Below are 16,701 nucleotides of genomic sequence, written 5' to 3'. Positions count from 1 at the left end.
GTGCCGATAATGCACGCAACAATGTCTTCTGCATCGGTAATATATCCATGTCCCCTGCTTGGCTGCTTCTTGCCTCTCTTCTTGTTTTAGATTCCTCTGTTTCTCTGCTGCCGTACAGCCAGTGGTTGTGTATGCTGATATGCACTTTGAACAGCTTGTGCTTGGAGAAACGAAAAGAGTTTTTCTTTTAAATCTTGAACGGATACTTCTTACCTCACTGATTCCATGATTCCATCTCCACCCATCTTGCTTTTCTTGCATATAGTTGTAGTTAGTTGCGTGCTTGCATGCAGATGCAGCTGCAACCTGCAAGGCGAACCAGGAGCAGGAAGAACAGACCAAGATTCAGGAACTGCATGCATCCAATGATGCAAATGCATGGTTGCATGTTCATGAAATCGCATTCCAAGCCGAATTAGGAGTGCTAGCTGCTGCTACCTTTGATTAATCCGTGCGTTTCTGCGCTTGCGCAGCTGCTAGCTCCGCCGGACACCAATGGCGGCGCCGTGCGGCGGCGGCTGCGACGGGCGCGAGGACGGCGCGGTGGAGGCGCTGCTGCAGTGGCAGAAGGTGAGCGACTTCCTCATCGGCGCGTCCTACATGTCCATCCCGCTCCTGCTGCTGCACTTCGCGACGTGCGCCGACCTGGCGCCGCTCCGGTGGGTGCTCCTCCAGTTCGGCGCCTTCATCGTCCTCTGCGGCCTCGTCCACCTGGCCGCCGTCTTCACCTACGCCCGCCCGGACTCGCGCCGCCTCCTCCTTGCCTTCACCGCCGCCAAGGCGCTCGCCGCCCTCGCCGCCTCCGCCGCCGCCGTCTCCCTGCCCACCTTCATCCCGCAGCTGCTCCGCCTCAAGACCCGCGAAGCGCTGCTGCGGGACAAGGCGCGCCAGCTCGACCGCGACGTCTCCCTCGTCAGGCGCCGCCAGGAGACCGCCGCGCGCGTCGTCCACGCCATCACGCAGCACGTCCGCGGCGGCGGCGGCTCCCTCCCGCACGACGACGCGCTCGCCGTCCTGCGCGCCGCCGTGCTCGAACTCTCCGACGCACTGGCCCTCCGCAGCTGCGCCGTCTGGATGCCCGCCGCGGCCAGCGACGGCTCCGGCGTGCTCCACCTGGTCCATCAGCTTCCTGAAGAAGACCACCGTGGCACGACGTCGACGAGTAGGCAGGCCATTTGCGTCAGTGACCCCGACGTGGCCGCCGTCACGGCCAGCAAGAACGCCAAGGTGCTGAGGCCGGGTTCGGCGCTCGGGACGACGTCGGGCCATGGAGCTGCGGCCGCCATACGGATGCCGATGCTGAGGGCGTCCAACTTCGTCGATGCGTCATTGTCAGGATCAGATGAGCAGGAAGGAGGAACTGCCGTGAGCTACGCGATCATTGTCTTGGTTCTTCCGGCTCCACCTCCTACTCCTAAGAATCACAGGAATAGAAGGCCTAGAGGAGGAGGAGGTGGAGGGGGGCGAGATTGGAGCAGGCAGGAGCTGGAGATCGTGGAGGTGGTGGCGGACCACTTGGCCGTGGCCCTGTCGCATGCGGCGGTGCTGGAGGAGTGGCAGCTGACGCGGTACAAGCTGGCCCAGCGGCAGAGGGCCCTGGCGCAGGCCCGGCACGACGCCGAGGTGGCCGCCAGGGCCAGGGACGCCGCGCAGGTCGCCATGCGCGACGGCGTGCTGAGGCCGATGCACTCCGTCGTGGGGCTGCTCTCCCTGATGCAGGCGCAGCAGCAGGACGAAGCCCTGCCCTGCGCTGAGCGGAGGCTCGCCGTGGGCGCCATGGCCAGGATCGGCGCCCTCTCCTCCACGCTGATCGACGACGTCATGGCGGCGGTGCTGACGCCGACGACGCCCCGCGGTGGCGAGCCGGCGTCGGCCGCCGGCCTTACCCTGGCGAGGAGGCCGTTCGACCTCCGCGCGCTGGTGCGGGACGCGGCCGCCGTGTCCGGGTGCCTCGCCCACTGCAGGGGGCTCGGCTTCTCGCACCGGGCGGAGATGAGCTCCCTGCCTGGCGAGTGCTGGGTGGTCGGCGACGAGAGGAGGGTGTTCCACCTCCTGCTGCACATGCTTGGCGTCCTGCTGGACCGGTGCGAGTGCCACTGCCATGGCCTCTGCTTTTGTGTGGAGACTGTGACGGCGGGCGAACAAGATCCGGCCATGTCTGATCACCGGGACTGGATCATCCCAAACTTCTCCGGCTGCAACATGGTGTGCGTCAGGTTCCGGTTTGGGATCGCAAGAATCTTGAGAGATAGCTTGCTGCGTTCGTCCAGCCCACGACCCCATGATATGATCAGAAGAAAGGGAACCGGTACCAGCTCCGTCTGCTCCGAGACGCGGCTAAGCACCGCTACGTGCAACAAGATCGTGCATGTGAGCTCTGTTCTCTGTACAAGTAAATGAGTAATTGATTGACGTCAGATTGATTACTAATTTTGACTACTATAATTGATTGGCTGATCTCGTCAGATGATGAATGGCAAGATGTGGCGGGAATCCCCATCAGATTTCGGAGCTCAGCAGGGAGGAGAATCCATGAGCCTCGTCCTGCACTTCCAGCTTGGGTACGGAGTGGCGTCGCCCTCTACCGCCACCTCCCCATCAGGCGGCGGCTTGTACCGCACCGGTGGCGGATTCGGGATCCCCTCGCCGTCGTCGTCCACAATGCCTCCTCAATACCACTTCGACGGGCTGAGGGTCCTGCTCGCGGACGGCGACGACACCAGCCGGGAGGTGACGCGGAAGCTCCTGGAGCGGCTCGGCTGCCAGGTGCTGCCGGTGCCATCGGCGGCGCACTGCCTCAGCCTTCTCCTGGGGAGCGACGCCGCCGCCGGCGGCGGCACTGACCAGCCGCCGTTCGAGTTCCCGTACCTGCAGCTCCAGGTGGTGCTGCTTGACCTCCACACGCCTGCCGCTGCCGGCGCTGGCGCCGCCGGCGCGACGGAGGATGGGTTCGAGGTGGCCTGCCGGATCCGGGAGCTCACCAGCGACAGCTTCAACTGGCTGCTCATCCTCGTCGCGCTGCCACTGCCGCCGAGGGCGAGCAGCATCGACGTCCGCGACGCGTGCCAACGGACGGGGGTAAACGGCGTCATCCCCAAGCCCATCACGCTGCCGGCGCTGGGAGCTCAGCTCTACAGGGTCCTCCACAATCCACAATGATAACTGACGACCGCCCGGGTGACACTGTCACGGCTCAAGCGCTTAAAAGTTTTCTTTTGATAAAATAAAGTGCTTGGAGTTGGTAGTTTCTTGCGAGCTTGCTTTCCTTCCTTCCTTAGCTTCTTGACCTCCATGCACACCATGGAGGTGTACAAGAGTACAAGGGCCAATCATAGTACTGCATTGAAATGTTTCGAAAAAAAATAGTACTGCATTGAATTAGTCTCGTTGGAACCCATACTCCAATATCCTATCCTAATCCTAAGTTCCTAACCTAGAACTTAACATCTTGTCCTCGCCGGAGTTTGCTGGGGACGAAGGTGACATGGTCGGATATTCTGTTGGAAATGAGTAATCGCAGCACGTAGCGTGGGAAGGAAAATTCTAGTTCTTAAAGCTTAAGCTGGCGAAAAAAAAAACAATGATTCAATTGCACTTCAGCATCAAGAATCATGGATACATTCTGTCATCAACGTTTTATTTCACTCGCCTCAGCTCTGGTTATACAAAAATAATCGGAGAAATAAAATACATTGCATCTCATCAAAATGGCACTTTCTCTGATCACAGCTATAAGTTCATATAGGTTTGTGTTTTAGGTATTTTTTTTTACTTTGACTATCATTATCTTAAAATTTTCTAAAGATTGACACTAATGCTACATTCATTATGAAAAATGCTTTCATAATATATAACTCTTTTTTGTGTAAGATAATAAATAGTGTACTTCAACATCAAGAATCATTGACACATGATTGTAGTTTGAGTTTGCACAAATCTAGAGCATTATATTTCTGACAAGGGGAAGTAAGTTACTAACATCACGTATACACCAATATAGTACTAGTTACTATTACTCCGTCCTCAAACTTTTTACGTACCCACAGTTTAGAAACTACTCACCTTTGGTTGCAAAGTAGAACTGCAAATGTAAACTAGAAAATGTGCACACACACCCCCTTCCTTTTGTCTAATGAAGTTCTTAGTATACTAGTAACAACCGTGTCGTATAGCCTAATTGGCCCTCAATAAAAAATCCTGGCTGCTCCCGACCTTCCCAGCACCAAACTTTGTTTTTGTTGCAACAACAGTGCTGCAAGTACACCCATCACTTCGCAAGGTGGATCACAACTTATGTTGCATAGCCTATTTGGCCCTCAATCGAAAATTCTGGCTGCTCCCCTGACCCCTCCCAGTATACCAAACTTTGTTTTTGTTGCAACTACAGTGCAACAAGTTCACCATCACTTCGCAAGGTGGATCACCTTGGATCAAGTTCAGTAATTGAAACGTCGTTCAGCGACATAGGTGATCTGCTCGCAGAATATAAACCTCCTGGGTACCCTTCCGAGTACATTTTAGAATTGAAGCCACTCTTTGGGATGCAAAATGCCGGCCTGGATGGAGCTTGGAGGGTCACGGTGCTGCTGCTGAGCATGACATTTACCGTTGACATCATCGGTCGTTCTGCGGGGTTGTCTTGAACGCAGAGGAGTCCGATGTGGATGCACTTCAACATCTGGTCTCGTGGAGCGAGGCTGCTCAAGGATGAATCCATGATCTCCACCAGCGTTCCCGTTGTCCAGTGCTCCCACACCTGCGTCACATGTAGGAATTGCTTCAATATTGTTACTCTAAACTTGTAAAGTGTGACAGGGGCACAGAGTTTTGCGTAGGCTATCAACTCACCAAACTAAGGAGATCAGCAGATTCATCGGTGCTGTACGAGCCACCATTTCTCCTTCCCATGACGATCTCTAGGATTAAAACCCCGAAGCTGAACACATCAGACTTGATAGAGTAATGCCCACGCATAGCATATTCAGGGGCCATGTATCCACTGCGACAAGTAAATTTTATTATGGGTTAGTGTACGCTCATATATCTTCCAAGGGCAATATTATCAACACTTATTTATCTAAGAAATGCCATCGATACTTACTAGGTTCCGACAACACGATTTGTGACATCTTGTGTTTGGTCATTTTCGAATAGCCTTGCTAAGCCGAAATCTGAGATCTTAGGATTGAAGTCATAGTCTAACAGAACATTGCTTGCTTTGAGGTCACGGTGGATAATCTTCACTTGAGAATCTTCATGAAGATACTGCAGTCCACGAGCAATCCCATTAACTATCTTAAATCTCTTCCCCCAATCAAGCTCACCACATCTCTCGGAATCTGTCAGACAGAAAGATAAAACTCATAAATGTACAGTACAAATATAAAAACTCCAGTTGTTGTTCCACTGTTGCTAGAATATGATGAATAACAGTACCGAAAAGAATAGTGTCGATGCTTTTGTTGGGCATGTATTCATAGACAAGCAATCTTTCATGATCCTCCAAGCAAACACCGACAAGCCTAACTAAATTCTTGTGTTGCAGCTTAGCAACCAAAACAAGCTCATTTTTCAGCTCCTCTATTCCTTGCCTAGAACTCTGTGAGAGCCTTTTCACTGCAATTTCCTGATTATCAGGGAGGATTCCCTGTACAAATGGATATATTTGAATGTCAAAACTGTAAAATATGAACAAAAAGGTCTATATGATAATGTATGATTAGCACCTTATAAACTGCACCAAAACCACCTTCACCGAGTTTATTGGCTTCATCAAAGTTTTCCGTTGCAGCTCGCAGAGTTGAAAGATCAATAATGAGCGAATCGATACTATGTATGTCCTCTGGGTTAGTTGTATCTGTCATAAGAGACCAAGTAATTAGAACTGGTGTGTAATACGTCAGTTCATTTCCTATGTTCATACGAGAATTATGTCTAGGCCAGTAAAAATGTTAGTTTTGATTGTTTGTATCTGTCATAAGAGACCAAGTTAATTAGAACTGGTGTGTAATACAGCAGTGAATTCCTCTGTTCATATCAGAATGATGTCTAGGCCAGTAAAAAAATGTTAGTTTTGATTGTATAATATTTTGAAAAGTGACGCTGGTTCTAATCATATGAAAAAGGCAAGGAATTTGAGCTAACTGAATCACATAGGGATTTACCTGGTAGTGATGACTTTCCTGATGTTTTCTTCTTGCTCCTCCAAAGACAAGAACAAATAACTACAATAGCTAGTACCCCGGCGAATATAGGAAGTGCAATGGCTAAAATTCTACCAGTTTTGTTTCCTGTAAATGGCAGGCATTAATTAATTTGATGCACATTAAAAGAGAATATAACAAGAATCTTAAAAAAATGCATCTTTCTCATACTATATCAAACTTTTCTTTTGAAAAATTGATAGACTACAAAAGGTAGAAAATTATTAACAGGTTTGATGTTTATATTGCTACAAGTTATATATACTGCTGCTTTATCATAAGTCCTGAGCAAGACAAGAGCAACTAAGCTTTGACATGTAAAACGAGTAGCAAAGATACCTGTTGCTATGCTATTTTCATTCAGGTCAAAAGGAAAAACTCGATACCTCAATTTCCTTTAGTCCATTGTTGTACAAACTAATTGCTTGAGAATACTTTTTAATCGAAAGAAAACAAACAGAAGAAAGCTCTTCAGTGATGTTGACTTTTATTTGGTGCAAGCATACTTGCTTAATCGACACAATTCATTCCAAGTTCATAGAAAAAGTCAAAAGTTAGTCTTGGGCATCGAATCAAATCTCAAGGGAACTGTCAGATTTATGTTGTGCAAGTGGATTGGACTTGGTCCTTCTTTAGAGTTCTTCAGGGATCCTCTCTGTTCCTTCCCCCCCTACCATGAATTGCTAAATGCCTAAACTCCCCTGTTGCAGAAAACTATGAATGCAAAAGAAGGCATCATCGTACGAACCAATTGTTTCAGAGTTCCTTTTAATCAAATGTAAAACAGACAGAAGAAAGCTCTTGAGTGATGGTGACACTCGTCAGTTATTTTATCACTATGATTTGGTGGAAGCATACTTGCAGAATCGACACAATTCATTCCAAGTTCATAAAATAAGTACTTAAAAAATTAGTCTTGGATTCCTTTTAGTCAGATATGTTGTGCAAGTGGATCGGACTTGGTCCTTTTTAAAGAGTTCTTCAGGGATCCTCACTGTTCCCTCCCCCCTACCATGAATTGCTAAATGCCTAAATTCCCCTGTTGCAGAAAACGAACCATGCGCATGAATGCAAAAGAAGACATTTTAACCCTCAAACTTACTTCTTCCTCCTCCAGTCGTCGGCGGCGTCCCGTTCACCGGCGGTGGGGCCCCCACGGTAGGCTCCGGCAGCTGAAGCAGCGGGGTGCTGGTGAAGAACGAGTACTGCTCATACCTGTAGTTGCAGCGCAGGCCAAGAATCCTACCACCCTGCTTCCCGCTGAAATACTTTGGCCCACTCTGAATTATACCGGACAGGCAGGTCCGGCAGTCGGCCGGCGTCGTGTCCGGCGTGCACTGCGCCAGCCCGTAGATCCTCGGGTTGTTGCTGTCGAATGTCCGGAACCCCTCCACCCCCGTGCCGAACCTCTTGGTCGAGTTGTCGGCCGCGTAGTTGGCGATGGCGTTGAGGAGCACGGCCACGGCGTTGTCGAACACACTGAACGGCGCGGTGACGTTCTGCGTGTTCATGAGGATGAGGGCGTTCCCGCGGCCGTCGCCGGCGGTTGAGGCGAGGAAGTTCTGGTTGGAGTAGCGGAGGAGGCAGGGGTCGTAGAAGACGGTGGCGTCCTTGTTGTAGGGGCACACCTGCTGCGCGTCCGTGAACGCCGTCGCGACGCAGTCCCCGCAGGCGGAGGCGTTGGTGTCGCCGCGGCAGAGCGCGAGCGCGTAGACGATGTCCGGGACGTCGCCGGTGGAGTCCTTCGCGAAGAGCGTTGGGGAGGAGGAGGTGTTCTTGGGGAGCGTGGCGGCGAGGCGCCGGATGTTGCCCTGGTAGGTGCCGTTCAAGGTGTAGTTGCCGCTGTCCCCGCAGCGCTGGCCCAGGGGGTCCCCGGCGGCGAGCGGCGCGAGGGCGAAGGCGAGGAAGAGGGCCGCGGCGAGGTAGGTGGGCAGGTGGTGGTGGTGCGCATCCATGGCCATGGTGTGCGCCCGATGGCCGGAGCCGTGGCGTGGTGCTGGTCCGGGTCTGGCCGGAGGCGTGTAGCGATGGAATGGAGGAAGCCGATGCGGTGAAATGAATGAAGAGGAGGGACCCTTTTGACTTGACTGGGTAGGCGACACTGACACAGTGGGACCAGCATAAATACTTCCGGCCCTGCGCCAACTCACGCGATGGCCGCCCACCGTCCCAGAAGGCGAGGCGACGTCACTCACATGCGAGCAGCGACGAGCGGCAGGAGACTCCAGGTTCACCGTGAAGTGACTCGTCGTGGCACCGTTCCAAGCGCGAAGTCGTTCTCGTACGCCACCAAGCTCCAATGCGGCAATGGCGATCCAGGCACGTTCCTGTTGATTTCTACCTTACCCTTGCCGTGCTGGTAGATGCAGGCATCAATGAATGGTAGGCTGCCTGCACAGTAGATCGACGGGAGGGCTAATGGAGACAGCCAAGACTTCGTCCTCCATCTTTACGTTGTTTTCATCTCGTTTCGTGGTCCGTCGTGATGTTAGAGTTGTTCGCTTCAGCTTATTCAGTCAGCTTATCAGCCACCAAACAGTATTTTCCTCTCACAACAAATCAACCGTTTCAGCTTTTCAGCCGGCTTATAAGCTGAAACGAACAGACCTGGTCAATTCTTTTCGGCCTGTGCAAGGAGGTTAATATGTAAAGATAGCAGGAATATCCACAAGCTTAGTGAACAGTGTGGAACAGAAAAAGGGTGACAAGATCATGTTAGCTAGCGAAATCGTTACATAATTTGGTTATCTAGCCTTAGACGAGTCAATACAAAATCCATTTGCCGAAAATTTTTACGACCTGCAACGTCGTGACAGTTTGAAAAGTATGACTGCAAAAAATTTAGTAAATTCTTTGAAAATTTATGTAGCATCTTTTAGAGGGATTATCAGGTGATGGCTATCAATTTAATTTGCTTATATGAGAGAAAAAGAAAAAAGAAAAAAAACAGAGAGGGAAAAATCATTCTTGGGCCAGCAGAGCGATGCGTTCTCGGCCAGTAGCATCGCTCTTTCGGGCCTTAGGGGCCTGGCTTGTTCGTTTTCCTTATCTTCCTGCGCGCGCTAACTGTTTGTATTTCGGCTCAAGGTCTGCTAGCATTCGGCCCAACTGTTCTCAGAAAGAGAACCAGCCCAACACACCCATCGCAGCAGCTAGCCCACTGGTTAGTAATAATTTTCTCCTCTCAAAAAAAAAGGTTAGTAATAATTTTCAAATTTCTTTTCCGCTCATACCAGCCCACGATCGCAACTACACCCATCGGCGGCGGCCGAGGGCCGAGCACCGCCGCAAACTCGCCGGATACGGGACATCATAGTCGCCGGCGATGATCACGCGCACGTCCCACGCTGGAGATCTACGCGACGGCGTTCGGATCGCGCAGCCGCCTGCCATGTGACGCGGTTTGTCCTCGAGGCTACGGTACGTAATGATTCCAAGATCAATGTTTTGGCATTTATTACATGCTACTCGTAGTTTTTATCCCGTCTAGCTTCGTAGCTGGTTCATTGTTTCTTCTTCGCGTTCGGGGATCTGTGTTCATTTTCGTAATATGGCGTGACGATTATGTTGGCTGATTAGATCATCAGCTTCAGGTTGCACGCAAGTTGTTCGACGTATGGTTTGAACTAGATAGAGCACGATGCTGTTCGTACGATGCAAATCGAATTTTAGATATTCTCACAGGGTTCGGTTGGATCCCTCTCGTTTCCCAAATTATCACACCCGTTTGGACACAAATCCATTACATCCAATCAGCCTTTACAATCTCAATTGTTCATAGTTTGTTTAATGCCAATGCATGATGACTTGAGGCTGTATAGATATCAGGATTACATACCCCAACCAGAGTTTAAAAATATAATGGCGAAGTTCATATAGGAAATTGTTTGTACGGGAAAGCATCCATTGAAACGTGGAGCTGATTCTGAAAATTGTGTAGATGGCTGATGGCTAGATGCTTGTCTCCAGATGGCTGAGAGCATGAACACCCGCGTAACAATGCTATAGTGTTATTCCTTTTTTTTTTCCTGATGGAAGAGAGGTGAATGGACGTATGAGAACCGAATTGTTTCCAACACATTGCTTAAACCGGTAATGCTAATGTGTTATTCATTTTTTTGCACTTGCAAATTGATAGATCTGGATGATTCAAAGAACGATTATCAAAATATAGTTAATTTTAAATAATTTGAACACACAATGTTGCACCTCACAATCTATAGTCTGTTTCACATTGTTAGGTAGTTTAACCAATGTATACCTTGTATTGTTCGAAAAACTTACATGGGAGAGCCTGTTTTCTTTTCATGGCAGTCCTGAGAAGCAAGAAGAAAAGCCTGCGAATCCAATTTCTTGAAATACCATAGCCAAGGACAAATTCCTCATTACAACATTTACTTCTGAATTGAAAAGAAAAAGGGAAACTTGAATTTATGAGTTTTTAGAAAAAAGGATAAAATTTTGACCTTTTGCACCATGCAATGCATACAGCCATTGTTGATTATTACATTATCATGTCAATTACTTGAATTTATGAGTGGCTGGCCATTTAACATTATCATCCCTTCAGAATACGTTTGTGGGTAATCATCTGGAGATACAGTCATACAAACAATAGTATCTGAGGCATGCACTGCCTACAATACTGGAATGAGGAAGTACACCATCACACTCCATGAATATGTGGGTTTGTGGAGGGTCAGGGAATTGCTCGAGTATAGAGATTTATGAGTAGCAATTTACAGGGTACAGGGATGATGGAGGCAGAATTAGGTGATTAACTAAACACAGGCTTATCGTTCCTAATTTGACAGTAGAGAAATGAACTAAAGTTACAAGTTCACAGGTCATCACCCGTTTTAAGTATTTTATCTTGGCAAGCTTCTTAAAGGCTATGTTGTTGTTATTGTTGTATCTTGGCAAGCTTCATCAGAATAGCCCACTCATTTGGTAGATAATACTAAATTTGAAACAATTTGTCAAACAGTTCTATAAGAAAATATGGCAACAAGTTTTCAGTTGATGGAATGTAAAAGGCTCATTCTACAAATGTCTCTAAATTCAATAAGTCTCTATGAGGCACTCTTTTTCAGCATGTTCAACTGAAGCGATCCAGCAAATATGGTTCAAGATTCTTGTGCCTGTACTAGAATGTACATTGATGGAATGTTCAAGCAAGACCCCCTGCTTGATCAGGGCTCTGGTTTTCAAGCTTCTCGAAGACATTTGTTGAGCACCTATCAGACTTCCTTGCCCTTAGTCAAGAGTATGTATTTTACTTCTCAATATGGTCTTTATTGCTCCCTTTGCTTAGTGTTTTTATGCAGACAAATTTGTCACAGAACAATGAACTTTGCTGGAATTTGCTATTTCACGCCAAACTTTCATAATTTGACAAGCGTAATTACAAATTGGTGAACCTTAGCTGTAAGATTGTGTATAATGCGTGGATTGTATTGCATTGAGCCTCGAGGGCGAATGTATAGGGGGGCAAGAAGCCTCTTGAGTTTCCTATACTACCAAATATAGTCTTACATTAGCTACGGCACACCGCAGCCATTAGAATATATTATCTGTGATTTCAGTTAGAGAAAATACTTTAAATGACACTTACGCCCTTGGCATAAGCTGCACCTCACTAACCAAAGCCACTTGTTGCCTCCTTAGCCTCTTCCCTCGTCTCCTTCCTCCTACTAGGGAAATTAACTATATATTCGCCATCAGATTCTCAAATTCCATCTTTCATCCCTCAGAGAGACCATCTTTTGCTGAGCTAACAACTGAGGCTTATGGTTTCTCTTGACTTGTAATGGGAAGTTAGGAGGCTCCCTCTATGATATAAAGATTGAGACAGCTATGCTTCAAAGAAGCAGATGCTAACAAGGATGTTGATGCTACCAAGGATTTGATGCTAACAAAGCTGCAGATGCTAACAAGGATGTTGATGCTACCAAGGCTGCAGTTGCTAACAATGATGTGTCGTTTACAATATTTTCTCTCGCCTGAAATCAAATGAAACAATTCTAATGCTTGTGGTGTCTTGTGGCAAAGATTATGATTTTTTGGTGGTGCATGGCTACTTATTGAAGTTTTGGTGTGAAATGGTAAATGCCATCAACATGCAGTGTCATGCGGCAAATTTGTGCCATGTATTTCTGGGCTTTTTATCTTATGATATTTGCTTACTTAAGACCTTTCTTGACCTCATTTTACTGTTCAGTCCCTGTTATTTTATAATAAAAAGGAGCTCCATGTTTATCTGCACTACAAGACATATCCCTGAGTACTATGGAGCTACAAACTTTTACAAACTAGCATTTTGGTCTAATTTTCTTCCGTTGATTGAGAACAGGAACTAGCAAGTATTAACACATGTTGCAGTGAAAGTAGCTCCAAGAAGTACTGACTGCATAAGGGAAAAACAGGAAGAAAGAACTCACTTTCTGTGGCAGTAAATACAATCGCATCATCCATGTTGTTTAGGTAGAAATGGACACCATAGAGTCGAAGAGAGCAGTTGCCGTTGAAGAACACAGACTCCTTGTGGTCCGGGCATGCTCGTCGCGCTTCTTGCAGGGCCAAGATGATGCAGGCTCTGCATGATGTGGAGTCCGTGCCGTTGTGGCACCGTGAGAAGGCGTACACAGTGTCAGGGTATTCCCCGACCTCATGATCAGTGGAGAGGCCGGGCAAGGAAGACGTTTTGGATTGAACCATGGCTGCTAAGCGGTGGATGTTTGGCTAAATAGTTTCTGTTTATCGATGTGCGGTCATGTTGGCCGAGGCAGACAACGTCCCGGAGGTGGGCATTGGCGGCAAGAGGCAAGACTACGAGGAATAAGAGGGCGAGATACCGCATGGTTCTAAGGTGTTTGTGCTTTACTTTGGAGTTTGGACTCAGTGCCGGGGAGCCGAGCGAGTAAAATTATAAGGATTAGTCACACATTTTTCTAGAAAAAGGGCGGGTGACTTGTTGACTTTGATTGCTCTGGTGTCTGGACAGTGGTGGAGGCGTGGAGCAGGTCAGCACCAGCCCTGATCGCATCGGCTCCTGCTTGACATGCTGCTACTGCTAGCACCGCAGGTATGTTTTTTTTCTTTAACTCAGCATTCTATTTCAACGGAAAAAGCAAAGCAATTCTATTTTAATCTGGAGAGTTAAAATAAGAAGCGGAAGTGCTTAAGAACTGTGCATATCATTTTAAGTGTGTTTAACGTAGGGACTAGGGAGAGAAATCAATGATCCCACTCATTTGATGATTTTGATGATACAGTGCTGAGCACTGAATATCTTCACCTTGGAGTTGCATATATATTTTGAGATATGGACTGTGGGACGGCCAATTAGAAATCTTCATGAAAATAACAGATTATTAGGTGCAATGAAGATTGCTGCTTGTTTATAAGGATCAAACTAAAGTTCATTCGCTGAAGAATCAATATTGTTTCATTATTTGGCTACGAGAATACTATATACACATTCATTCATTTCATTTGCTATTGTGCCTCAGGTATTCTTTTCCTTGACAGTAGGTGCTGACCGCTGATGCACAAAACTGTAGCCAAGCCGCTCATCTATTGATCTCCAGATAGAGGGGTGTGGTGCCTGCATTATGTAAGAGGAATTTATATGGTTCCATGCTATAGAATGAAGATAATTTTTTAAGAGTATAATAGTTAGACCCACAAAAATTAAAAATATTTGAACAATAATTCTGAGAGTTTGAAATCACTAAACATGTTATGTATTGTTAGCCCAAGGTTTTTAACATGTTGGCAGGAGTTTCCTAGAAATTTTGTTTGGATTTTATACAGGAAGCAGTTCAACCTATGTAAATATTTGGGAAATCAAACGGTTCCTTACATGATTGTGCCTTTTTTAATATCATGCCGCCAAGCCCTTAGAAACAAGAGGAAAAGACATGCAAGCCCAAATGCTTGAAATATCATCCCCATAGCCAGAGGGTTCATCGCTGAAATGTGATGCAGAAAACCTGATGTTAAGTATTTAAACAATATTTCTTGAATAAATGAGTTAAAATGTCTAAACATAAATATCGATAAAATTTAGACCCATGGAAGGAAAGGAATAAATGCCATCATGATATATTTGAATAAAAGTTTGGTAATTTACTCTTTTAAATTGCACATTTGCCCTTTTTCTTTCTGTAATAGTTCAGAAACTTTAACCTAATATTATGTTATACAAGGCGAAATTTTTCACGAACTTATAGCAATGTGTTACCATGTGTGTCATCAATTTTTACAAAAAACACAATTGTTGACCATTCAGTTGCTATAAACTTGACAGGCAAGAATCGGTGCATTGACTTCACTAATTATACGAATTTGGCCATGTATATATATGTTACAGAATACTTGATATTGATGATATCCTTATGGCACTGGCTAACCCGATTACAAATCAGGGAAGAAAATCCGTCACTAATAGTAAGCTGAATATGGGTGAGAATCTCGAACGGCTTATTGTCAGGCAACTGATTCTTTATTATGTCAATACCTTCTATCTTGTTGCTAATTCGTCACTAATAGTAATGCAAATATTTTGTAAAACACAATTCTTTTGAAAAAAATGGTTAAAATTGTTTTCTTTTCTCAGTAGCGAGACAAGAGATGATGGCTAACGTACCGAAGACATCGTCGTCGAGAATACGGTACTCGGTAAGACGGAGAGTGCAGTTGCCACCGAAGAAGAAGGCCTCCCTGTGGAACGGGCACTCGAGCTCCACCTGCTTGAAGGCGTCAGCGATGCAGGCGGCGCAGTCGCTGCCGCTGCTCTGGCAGCTCCAGTCCGCTTGCAACCGGTTGGGCCAGTACCCAAAGATATGGTACGTGTCAAAGCGGTGTGCGGCGGCTGCCTCGGCCGGGACGACGGCCGCCAGGTGGTGGAGGTTGGCTTCGTAGGTGCTGTTGGCCGTGTAGCTGCCGTCGCTGCCGCATGATACGCTAGACCACACGGCGGCGGCGGCGGCGAGCGGCGCAGTGGCAACGAGGACGAAGAGCGAAAGTATGGAGGAATTCTTCATGGTGGGCGACTGGTGAGTGGTGGAGCAGCAGCTACAGCCTACAGGTTTGCAGAGCCTAGCTAGATCTAGATGGCGACATACTTGAGTGGTATTGTTAGCAAATGGAGCGCGTGGACGATGACTTTGACCGTTGACTGCTACATAGCAGTGAGCCTGGCGGCAACAACCTTGAGCCTTTTTTTTGTTTTTTCTTTGCGAGGAACAACCTACTTTGGCACACACGCTGCTGGCGCGGAGGTATGTTTTCTTTTCATTAAAAACTCACATTCTGCTCCAAGGAAAAGTTTCAGAGTAATTTTGTCTTAATCTTGATAGTGAGAACAAAGACCAGGACGTAATCGACCAGTTGAGCACATTTCTTATGGTTGATGATGTAAGCTCCATTTGGAACAAGGAAAATCAAAGGAATTTTGAAGAATTTCAATTTTATAGAAAAATTTCATGTGTGCACCTTTAGAATAATGTATTGCGCCCTATGAAATTCCTTAGGATTTTCATGGGAAGTATGAATAAGTAGGAATTTTGGAGGAAAACTAACACGAGGTTGGACCTTAAGAAAAATTTTCTGTCTCCCTCTTTCAATTCCTGTGTTTTTCCTATTTTGTATCCAAAGGCTATGTTATAAAATTTTCTGCATTTTGAATTTCTACAGGACTGCAAGTTTCATGCAACTCAAATCCTATATTTTTCCTATTTCTCGTATTGAGAATCATGTGTTCCACGGAGACCCGCAGTCGGAGAAACCAACGAGCCCATCCAAATAAGTTGTGAGAGTTCACTGATGATTCAGTGCCGATTGCTCAACCACAAAGCCTGGGGTTTCGTGAATAGTTATCAGAATTCATATACACATTTCGGAACAAGGACGGTCAAATCACCAATATGAATGCCGGTGAAAACAACATAGTAGTTTATATGAACAATAGAAACTTATTTGAAATGATGTGAAAGCCTATGAGCGAATAGACTGTAGCCTAATTGATCAGGTTTTTTTTATGGAACCTCCCCATCCAGGTTTGATTCATCACTTAGCACAGATGCTCACATTTTCTTAGATTTTAGGAATAAATGACACTATTTTTTTGAACAATAGGCGACGGCAACGAGACATCTTCATCTGCCGGTCTTATCTTTCAGAGATGATCGGATATAGGACGTGCGTACTTACTTTCATTATATTAGAGGTGCATGGATGCTGCCTATATAAACATGTGCGTTTTGTACTCTGTTTAAAAAAATGAAGCCCTATGATATGGACAACCTATATCCATCCATTAATTATTCGTCTGAGAGTACATCCATTTTCAAAGACGGTGGAGTGCATGCATCATGTAAGAGAGATTTTTTTTGAATGTACAGCAAGATAATTTTTTTCCTCTTGCTGCACATTAAAAAAAAAAGATCTCTTGCTGTACATTCAAAAGATAAAAAAAAAAACAGCAACCAGAGGA

General features: G+C 46.6%; 3 protein-coding genes across 4 annotated transcripts; 1 reads left to right on the top strand and 2 right to left on the bottom strand.

The window, feature by feature from the left end:
• The first annotated feature begins 495 nt into the window (after positions 1 to 495).
• Positions 496 to 3,159, top strand: LOC101763745 (ethylene receptor 4). The gene is made up of 3 exons (XM_022824353.1): positions 496 to 1,317; positions 1,351 to 2,370; positions 2,467 to 3,159. Exons 1-3 carry the CDS (start codon positions 496 to 498, stop codon positions 3,157 to 3,159), a joined length of 2,535 nt encoding a protein of 844 aa, XP_022680088.1.
• A 727-nt stretch (positions 3,160 to 3,886) lies between these two features.
• LOC101784257 (cysteine-rich receptor-like protein kinase 6) lies at positions 3,887 to 8,254 on the bottom strand. Its single transcript, XM_004957870.4, has 7 exons — positions 7,306 to 8,254; positions 6,165 to 6,290; positions 5,727 to 5,857; positions 5,437 to 5,647; positions 5,102 to 5,339; positions 4,849 to 4,999; positions 3,887 to 4,756 (listed from the first exon to the last, which is right to left on the bottom strand). The coding sequence occupies exons 1-7, from the start codon at positions 8,162 to 8,164 to the stop codon at positions 4,421 to 4,423; spliced, it is 2,052 nt and encodes a 683-aa protein (XP_004957927.1). The 5' UTR covers positions 8,165 to 8,254; the 3' UTR covers positions 3,887 to 4,420.
• A 5,283-nt stretch (positions 8,255 to 13,537) lies between these two features.
• On the bottom strand, positions 13,538 to 15,446 carry LOC101783845 (cysteine-rich receptor-like protein kinase 10). 2 transcript variants are annotated; one of them, XM_004957869.3, is made up of 3 exons: positions 14,854 to 15,393; positions 14,068 to 14,176; positions 13,548 to 13,809 (listed from the first exon to the last, which is right to left on the bottom strand). In XM_004957869.3, the coding sequence occupies exons 1-3, from the start codon at positions 15,248 to 15,250 to the stop codon at positions 13,779 to 13,781; spliced, it is 537 nt and encodes a 178-aa protein (XP_004957926.1). In that variant the 5' UTR covers positions 15,251 to 15,393; the 3' UTR covers positions 13,548 to 13,778. The 2 variants fall into 2 exon arrangements, with proteins under 2 accessions (XP_012699460.1, XP_004957926.1); XM_012844006.2 differs by lacking the exon at positions 14,068 to 14,176 and having other exon boundaries at positions 13,538 to 13,809; positions 14,854 to 15,446.
• Between the last annotated feature and the right edge of the window lie 1,255 nt (positions 15,447 to 16,701).

Source organism: Setaria italica, chromosome II (assembly GCF_000263155.2).
Source record: "Setaria italica strain Yugu1 chromosome II, Setaria_italica_v2.0, whole genome shotgun sequence".
Lineage (NCBI taxonomy): Eukaryota > Viridiplantae > Streptophyta > Magnoliopsida > Poales > Poaceae > Setaria > Setaria italica.
Note: the sequence above shows the minus strand (reverse complement) of the source record. Positions and strands in the feature narration are given on the sequence as shown.

Coding starts and splice junctions, on each gene's coding strand:
- LOC101763745 (XM_022824353.1), top strand. CDS start 496: ATGGCGGCGCCGTGCGGCGGCGGCTGCGACGGGCGCGAGGACGGCGCG. Junction 1,318..1,350: donor TGCTGAGGGCGTCCAACTTC/GTCGATGCGTCA, acceptor TCAGATGAGCAG/GAAGGAGGAACTGCCGTGAG. Junction 2,371..2,466: donor CGTGCAACAAGATCGTGCAT/GTGAGCTCTGTT, acceptor TGATCTCGTCAG/ATGATGAATGGCAAGATGTG.
- LOC101784257 (XM_004957870.4), bottom strand. CDS start 8,164: ATGGCCATGGATGCGCACCACCACCACCTGCCCACCTACCTCGCCGCG. Junction 5,858..6,164: donor AGGAAAGTCATCACTACCAG/GTAAATCCCTAT, acceptor CTCTTATGACAG/ATACAACTAACCCAGAGGAC. Junction 5,000..5,101: donor AATCGTGTTGTCGGAACCTA/GTAAGTATCGAT, acceptor TACTTGTCGCAG/TGGATACATGGCCCCTGAAT.
- LOC101783845 (XM_004957869.3), bottom strand. CDS start 15,250: ATGAAGAATTCCTCCATACTTTCGCTCTTCGTCCTCGTTGCCACTGCG. Junction 14,177..14,853: donor TCTCGACGACGATGTCTTCG/GTACGTTAGCCA, acceptor ATCACATTTCAG/CGATGAACCCTCTGGCTATG. Junction 13,810..14,067: donor ATTAAAAAAGGCACAATCAT/GTAAGGAACCGT, acceptor TACATAATGCAG/GCACCACACCCCTCTATCTG.